The following is a 9,065-nucleotide window of genomic DNA, read 5'->3' as shown; positions in this document are numbered from 1 at the left end:
TCCGAAGATAATATGCTGAATTACGGCCATTGTCAACGTCAGAATAAATGTCGGTGCCAAATGGACGATCGCAATGAGTTTACTGGCATTTCCACAAATGGTGCGGCTCACAATGGTACATGGACAGTACTGCTCATAACCCGTTAGTGATCTCTCATGATTGCATGTCAGGTGTTTAATTGTCGTGATTTGGTTTTATAGCCAGCTTAGTAATTAATGAAGTGAACAAAAAGTTCAGCTCTCCCCTGTCCATGGTCAGCCTGCACCGTCTTTTGCTGATTTTGAATTAGCTTGTCCTTAAGTGTGACAACCTGGCACGGTCATTTGCGATATTCAAATTTAGGGACCGTGCCACATATATGACATCGGGTTTAGAGAAACTGAGATGGGAAGTCAAGCATACAATTTCTTAATTATATGTAATCGACGTTCTGTTTTGTTCATAAAATTCAAGAAACACGTTAAATTTATCCACAAATGTCCAGTTAATCCCACCCAAAATGGTGGTTTGTATCTGACCAGTTAGGCAACTTTCATAACTTTCTTTGCGGCACCAATGTTTAGGTTATTTCTTGAACAGCATAAGGTATGTGAATGGTACAGCAACACTAAGTTGATACACAATTTTTTTCCTAGGTTTTTTAGAATCTGACTGTTTTCAGTGTGTTTAACCGCAGAAATTTGGTTGGAGGATTTATGCAAAATGTTGCATCCGAAGATTGTCAAACTCGGCTCCATATGCTCTCCATCTTTGGCAAATAAAATGTTGACTTGACATGAATCCAAAAGGGGATGATAGCATCTTTCTTCAATCTTTTACCTAGAAAACAATTAATTTTAGTGCATCACACGTGTGGCATGTGTTCTTTTAGTTTAGGATAGTTGATAGCCCCCAGTTTAGAGTTTTGCATAGATGCAGGCTGTTTCTTGTCGGCAGTGCAAGGGTTGTAGCGGTCGATTGTCCTCTTCAATCTTGATAATCCACGTGATTGCTCCATATGTGATGCCACTTCTAGGGGTTTTGGAGGACCTCGAAGTCTTTTCTCATCAGTCGGTATAATGTTAGTGCTAGTAACTCCTTCCTTATGTAATCTCCAAAAGGTTCGCATTATTTCTATATTCACGCAAAGACATGTTGGATAGATTTTTGGCTATATGGAAAATGGCAGGAAATATAGGATGTTTCACTTACTTTACCTCGAAATCGGTGCCAATTATTCTTGCCCTATCTAAGCACTGTTGTGTTATCTGCGTAATTTGACCTTATTACCTTGTGACAGCTGAGTCCATCAAATGGATTTTTATGATTACGGTGAATGTTAACTGCACCTACTCATTTGCTTTTGGGGATTCTGGCCTGGGTGAATTTCTGTTATTAAGATTAATAATAAGTGTCGCCTTTTCTTCAACCTACCATCTGGTGCCTCCAAATTAGTCGTTTTATAACAGTCATCAATGCTAATATATTCACTTGACCTCCTATGAAGTCAGGGCAATTTTATGTAAGTCATTTTGGATATGTGTCGTCTGGCAGGAATGCAGTAATACGATCCCGGTTTTAGTGCCTGTCTATTGTTTGACTCGTCTTGAATAACAATTGCGTGGACGTCTACTGCTTGGGTCTGTGACAAGTCAAATGTAGGAATGGCAAACATCTGAAGTTCTAAGAATTGTTCTTTTCCCTGCCAACGATTTAAACAGGAGCTAGTCCATGTTTAGTAATCTGCCTAATTAAATTCGTCTGGGTTGAGAGTGTAAATGTTTATTTTCCACATTATGATGATGTGTTGGATGCAATGTAGGTCCCTTGTTTGCCTTAACCTCAGTGCTTTTTATTATGGGGTTGATTGTGTGCTCCATAACCTATCTTGTCTCACGGAGATAGGGCGTCTTGAGAGAATGGTTGTACTTCTTTTGAGTAATTTAAAAGTCTTTAGCCCTTTTGAGCTATGAATCAGGTGTGCCGTGAATTAACTCCCGTTCCACTTACACCTGCCGCCCTCCTCTGCGGACTGCTTAGTTTAGTCCTTAGCCCCTAGTATCTTTACTCACCTATCATTCACTTGCAGGTTAATAGATTAAGTACCCAGTCTTTCTCTTTAGTGTGTCCGTCAGGTGTTTTCATACAAAGTGATCTGCTTGACCTCACTGGGGGTGGCTACATGAGTAATCTGTTTGGATGTCGGCTAATGCAAATGTAAGATGAGATATTCTGCCTGCTGCTGCATTTGCCAGCATTAGCAGCAATGATGCCATGAGTAAGTTGTGGGGCCTCATTTTGTACCGTGCACATGAATTCTCCAAAAATTAAACTGATGCTTCTAATCAAGATGGCAGGTAACGAAGGCATCAAATCCGATCCCGTGCATTTCTACTTCAAGCCCAGCACAGCAATGGGACACGCAATCTTGCACCGGTGCGTCATTCGGAGATGATGTCGACGTCTTGATGACGATCGCAAAAGGCGAACTGTTATTGGCGATTGTGGGAGTGGTGTTTTTCCACCCAACCGACTGAGCATTTATGTGTGTGAACATACAATTTGCATGATCAAAGCTTAAATCATTCATTGGTGGAACTGCGCAAGATTAGTACATTGCATTGGCTTTTGAATGCGGAAATTCTTGATTTCTGAAAAGTTACCGCAAACGCTGCATTCAAATGATGCAGTCGCATTGACAGGTCTCTTCGTGTTTCACGCTTCTAGGTCAGAGGATACGTGGCTGGGTGTAGAAAGGGGAAGGTTTTATTTTTCGCATTTTGTTGATTTTAACTTCCCTCTTCCACCATTGTTCTCTTAACACGATTCTTGCTTGATCTCACACGTCAAATATGTGCGACGCCTTTGTTTTAAAAATTGGAAGGCAGATCGAATGGGATGGAATGCACCAATGGTCATACATGTCGTGACAGTAAAACACGGTGGATAATGACTGATTTCTTCTCTTGTTAAATTCATTTGATTCTTGACGGCGGCCATGAGGATGAAAGTATTAGCTCGATGCTTCGTACGCAGTTGCAGCGGCTCTCACTTACGGGGTACGCTAATTGGATTTCTCTCTGGCACCTTTTTGGTAATATTAGGCGTTGGATTATTGGCCTAATTATATTGTCTTCTGCGTCGTCGCAAGCAATCACCATCGGTAGTTGACGAGGCACACGGTGTTCTGTTGCCACCGCTGTCACTACCACCGAATTTAGCTACCGCAGGTGTCCACGCGCCTGCCCTGGATTTGCGTGTACGCACCTACCTGGCGTCCGTACCAAAGCCTTGAGTGTCGTCTCCAGTGTTAAGTTTAGTCCGTTCTGATTCGTTTGCAACCATTCCCGAGCCAGGATCGATGACACGGTGTTTTTTTGCCTTTGAACACTGTCTGGTGGTTATGGTACATTCTGTAAGCCTGTAACATGAAGCACTGGAATGGTGGGTCTTTTTCTTCTGGCAGCGATTCCAAGAGGGACAGCGCAAGATTGCCTAAACCACCCACCCTCTCCATCCCTGTTCACCAACTCGCCCTTTCCAAGCTGTGATGATGTCTCGGTAATTATGTGTCGCTACTTTTTTTCGTTAGTACATAATATTGTACACATTTACTAACTTTTGTTCGAAATGCAAAGAAATATGTAATGTCAAGCGAACTCGTGGAGAGAAATGTTCATTTTCTTGTTGATCGAAGTTAACGAAGTGTGTGAGGCAAGACGATAGGTTCTAAGCTGAGGTGTTGCCATCTCTGGTATCGGCGAGTGGAACATTTGGGTTCGAAGCCCTTTGAATTCAGATGTACTCTCTAGCATAAGTAAATGCAAGATCTGAAAGATGGTTATCATAGACAGCTTAACTAAGAAACCGGTTTGCGAGCACTCTGATAAGTGTTGCGATGCTGCTTTTGTGTTGCTGTGAGTGTGATGGGAAGCCTTGGTGGTGGCAACGTGTGAGGTATAGCGAAGCAGAATAGTGCGGAGCGATTTCTTCCTCCCACTGGTGCTTACCTGTACCGTCACTTGGTCTCTTTTCTCTTACGGTATTTCGTTTATTTTCTTTTTGTCTGCACGTGTAATTTTGCTGACCCTTAACTCTATTGTTTTTGTTCGGCTCACTTTTGTCCACGGTATCTTCTAACTGCAATTTCTTCTGCTTTGGAGATTTGTTATCTAGTTATTACTATAATTTTATGGCTTTATATTTCTAACGCATTATCGCTTTTGAAGCTTTGTCTTTTCTTTCTTCAATTCTTTTTGACTGCATTGCTTTGCATTTTTGAATTTGTTAACGTAAGATAAATCCTTGTCGACAGGTGCTCTGTGGAAGGTAGAAGCAACTATGTACGGTTTCCTCTCTTTCTTTTTTTAATTACTAAAATAGTGGGCTTCAGAATTTGTTATTTTCCTTTATGTGTGCGCAATTCAATTCCCTTGTACATCATGATTACAGTGGCTTCAACGGAGAGAAAGGGGAATGTGAGGGGCTTTGTTTTTCACTCCACTAATGTTTCACGACCTGGCATTGCATCCTCTCTGTCAGTGTTCTACGTTGCTTTTGCAAGTCAGTGTCTCCTTATGGCAGTGCCGCCTTAGCAAGGAGCAGACCGTATAGAGTGTAGCCTTGAAAAAATGGGGTGGGTGGGATGTAGAACGAGATAGTTGCTTCATTCTTTTTTTCTATTCTTTCAGTGCCGAAACCGATAGGCATTGGAGCCTTTGCTTGCTTATTCCAGCTCTTGTGTGAGGCAGCATGCCTGATGCTGTGGCACTTGTCATGTTGTACAAATTTGGCAGACTTTCTGCGAATGCTTTTCCTACTTCTCATCCTCAAATATCCATATTTTCTTATTTGTGCACCCCTTCACCTTTCTTGCTTGATAGAGCACAAGGTCCACAAACTACGTTTCCCTTCACGCCTTCTCTCTCATTGTGAGCAAACCTGCTGAAGTTAGTGCTTGACCTCAACAGCGCCTCTTGAAGCTGTCTTTGCCTCTGTGAAGTTGCTCTTGATGAAGTGCACGACTGTTTCGCTGCCAAGGCAGCCGCCAAGGTACCTCTGTCCCATTTTCGTACTGATGCTTTTTTCGAGAGGTTTGTAAATCCTCTTTTGCGAGGGCGGCATTTTCCAGTCTTTGCATTTTTTTTTCAAATTTGTCTGCCTGGGCACCTGTGAACATAATCTTTTTTTGCTCTGATTCGCTGGAAGGCATTATTTGTTATAATATTCAGTTTTAAATTCATATCGTATTTGGTTGTCATGCTTTTCATAAATTTATCCAAGATCTTGTTGACAGGGAATCTGTTTTTGCAGACAAGTAGATTTAAACACTAAAAGCTTTGCATGGATTTGTTGGTGATTCCTATCATCTGTCTTGTAAGTGCTTGATCCACATTAATAAGTAGAATTTAATTTCAAGAAAGTTCTTCTTACATTTCCCTAACAAGAGAAACCGCTTTTCTGTAAAATCAGTCGCACGCTAAATGTATTTTGCAGGTCCTGCTACCATTCACCAAACCGACCTCCTCCAGTAGCTAATGAATTGTCGTGGCATGTTGCGGCTGTATAAAAATGGTGCTGGTTAATTTGTTGATATATTTTGCGTTCATCATTTTCGCAGGTGTAGGCGCAGCTTCACCTAACGTGGCGTCGAACTACAAGGAGCCAGAGTGCCGTGCTGTCTACCCTGATGGCCATCTAGTGGACTCTGCGGAAATGGACAACGACCTTCTGTGCAATGAGTACTTGGCACACAGCACAGGTCAAACCAAACAGCCTTACCTCGTCTGAGTCGACTCGCGATTCACTTCCTAGCGATTGCGATGAACGTGAACAAAATGTTATTTCTCAGTGTTAACATAGTAAATACCAACAATAATAAGTCTTCCACAGTCATTCAATTTTGTCGTCGCAATAATTGGTTGGGAATTCCACCTTGCCCAAGGCTGTTTTACGAACATATTCTCACGCGCCTGTATGCCGGTACCAACTCCTCCCTGGATCAGTAAAACGGCATGAACTGTTGTTTATTGCGTCGATGCAATGCCAAGTACAGTTGTCTAATCTACTGGGCAGCAGAGGAAGTTCTTGTGCTTTCCATCTGTTGGAACTGGGAGGAACGTATAGAGCGCGTCATAATACCCCTTCAGTGTGGGACACTCACTACTGCGTTTTGTGCTGCTTACACATCTTGAGGATTTGATATTAAGGAATGGCATTTAAGCCCAGTGGCTGCATTTAGGGTTTACTCGCTGCGCATAGTGAACCCAACCACCATAAATTCTGCACCACAGTGTTCCACAATAATGCCCTGACAAATCGACTTAAGCAGATGGTTGGCTTTTGATTGACCAGTGGTAAATAACACGCAGTAAGGCAAAGGTAAGAATATAAAGACACACAGAAGCAGTTACTCACTACATTACAATGTGTAGGCATAACAGATTCGTTTTTAAATCAGCAACAATTTTTTGCACTTAAAAAGCAAACATGCTTTTAAGTAATGACAGGAATTCATTAGAATGTCACAGACCCAAATTTTGAAGACCTATTTTCTAGCATAAACTTACGAACTTCAGATTGGTTGCAAATTAAAAGCACCTCTAAGAGAAGTTTGGAGTACTTTTCCTTATAAATTGTTGAGGGTAGATATTCAAATGCGCATAATTAGACATAAACACAAAACCGTTAATAGAACTGTCATTTTGCTTGGTATAGCAGTGACGTTCTCCTTTATTTGAATTTTGTGTAATGCCTTTATTTGTGCGCTGACAGCGCATAAAAAAGGAGTGATTAAAATTAGCAGACGTATTTCAGTATAATTTAAACGCGCGGTATTTGGAATAGTATAGGTAAGTCAAGACAAAAAAATTAAAACAAACTGCTAAATTCTCGCTTAATGATTATTTGTAGGTGGCTGTTCTCCATATTCTTGCCACTAAATATTCACTCCGTTGCATGCCGAATGGCGTCGTCGCCCGTTTATCGTAGCAAAGTCTAAATTATCGGAGTTATTCCCTGCTAATTGATAACTTCATTATGAACAACATAAAATCGAACAAAAAAATGGAACCAAATATTAAAAAAACCTCTTTTTATCTTTTTGTGCACTTCCTTGTTTTTAAACAAACGCTAGTTGGATGCATTTATGAAATGACAATATGAATTCTGCCGTAGCTGAGAGAAATAAGGATCAGCAGATGTTTCCTAAACGTTTCTGTATTATTCAGGTGACGATGCTTGCAGCACACTTTCCTTAAGGCACAGGGTGGCTGCAAAGAGCACTTTCACATAACGTTATGTTTTGCGAGAGTGTAAATGGATTGGTCTGGGTTTTATGGAGGTTCCAAACAGAGTAATAAGGAAATGAACACCAGAAAGCAAGATCCTTGATGCTAAGGCATTCCGCCTCACTCAGTTCTACTCTCCTACCTTCTACTACATTGCTAAACAAAGTGCTACTAGAATCGCAGCTCGAATGACATGGTGGGAAGGTCATACCGACAAAGAATTCTCTGCTGCTAATAAATCACCTTTTACACCAATTGTGTAGTAAATGTGTAGTAAATGAGATTTAGGCTCTGGAGTTGGGCTAATAACTGATCTCTTTTTCTCTCCTCTACCCATTTATCTTCAGCTCCATCCATCTAGCTATGCATAGACTATCTGGCCATCCAGCTATCTGTACAACTACCTTGCAAGAAGCAAATGGTTATAATGAATCTTCTTCCTTCGTGTCATAAATGATTTCGTTCATTGCATTACTCATCAATTTATTCGCCCCTATTTTTTATCTAACTTGACGGCTGGACAACGGTCTGGATAACTGACTGACTGATTGGCTGACCTGCATCTACTTGCAATATTCAAATCGCTAAAGCCTGGACTAGAATACCGGTTCATTTTGAGGAACAGAGCGTCTGGTAGTTTTCCTTCTCTTCTGTGCCTACCGCATCCACATTTACATCCTACTTTGCTTCCTACCCTTCATCCTCCACCTCCTCATAGAGCTCAACCCCCATATTCGCCTCCGCCTCCGCCTCCACCTTACTTGTCACTAGTTGGAGGATTGGTAGTCATACTACAAAAAGGGATGACGACAAGATAGATGTGCATTTGGACTGGGGATGACAGCGAAGGCAATTATCCGCACAGCTTTGGTAAGACGAGAAGACGTCGTCTTTCATGCGTAAAGGCACACAGAGAGAAACAGACCCCAAGCTCTACATGTACTGAGTGTGAAAAAACCAAGAGCTGGACAATTGATTGCCGAACGCAGTATTGGTAGTAGATGAAGAGGAAGAAATGAAGAATTGAGAAGAGTTGATGGATAAGCTTAAAGTGGAGTGACGAATTTCGTGCATATTATGAGCAACTCGGGAGCAATTTAAAAATTATTTTTAGTACCATTTAGACGTGCTGCTATTTATAGCCTTATTGACAAACAAATTAGAACAAGGATGGCGCCAGATGTGAAACTGGTTGTACACGCAACTGTAGTTGTAGGTGTGGAGTGTATTTGAACACATAAATTGACGTTCTTTTAAATGACCAGTTAACTGGTTAGTGAAATGCATATAGAAGGAATTTGGTGTAAAGGTGACTGATTGGTAGTAAAGGAATTATTGTCCGTGTGAGCCTTCCACCATGTTATTCAAGCCGTGATTCTAGTGGCATTTTTTTAGCAATGTAGCAGAAGGTAAGAGAATAGAATTGAGTAGGGTGGAGTGCAACAGCATCAAAAACCTTGCTTTCTGATGTTCATTTCCTTATTAACCCGTTTGTAACCTGTACAGAACCCACGCCAATGCATTTACACAGTCGCAAAACATGGCGTTATGTGAAAGTGTAGTTTGCAGCCACCCTGTGCCTTAAAGAATGTATGCTGCAAGCGTCATTACCTAAAAAATGCAGAAAGGTTTAGAGGTATTTGCAGATCCTTATTTCCCTTAGCTACGACAGATTTCATATTGTCATTTTATAAATGCTTCCAACTAGCCTTTACATAACAAGTAAACGCAATGAAATTTCGAAATAATTTTTGTCATATTTTGTCTAAATTTTTTAATATCCATTTTACCTTTCT

At 41.1% G+C, this 9,065-nt stretch overlaps 1 protein-coding gene across 1 annotated transcript; it reads left to right on the top strand. All coding sequences in view use genetic code 11, as the record gives it.

Moving 5' to 3' along the window:
• Nucleotides 1-913: 913 nt before the first annotated feature.
• EGR_10960 (hypothetical protein) lies at nucleotides 914-8,087 on the top strand (the record flags this gene model as incomplete). Its single annotated transcript, XM_024500209.1, has 2 exons — nucleotides 914-1,054; nucleotides 7,860-8,087. 2 exons carry the CDS (start codon nucleotides 914-916, stop codon nucleotides 8,085-8,087), a joined length of 369 nt encoding a protein of 122 aa, XP_024345378.1.
• Between the last annotated feature and the right edge of the window lie 978 nt (nucleotides 8,088-9,065).

The sequence above is a fragment of the Echinococcus granulosus genome (genome assembly GCF_000524195.1).
Source record: "Echinococcus granulosus chromosome Unknown EG_S00312, whole genome shotgun sequence".
Classification (NCBI taxonomy): domain Eukaryota; kingdom Metazoa; phylum Platyhelminthes; class Cestoda; order Cyclophyllidea; family Taeniidae; genus Echinococcus; species Echinococcus granulosus.
The sequence above is the reverse complement of the archived record's forward strand: the minus strand, read 5'-3'. Positions and strand labels throughout refer to the sequence as shown.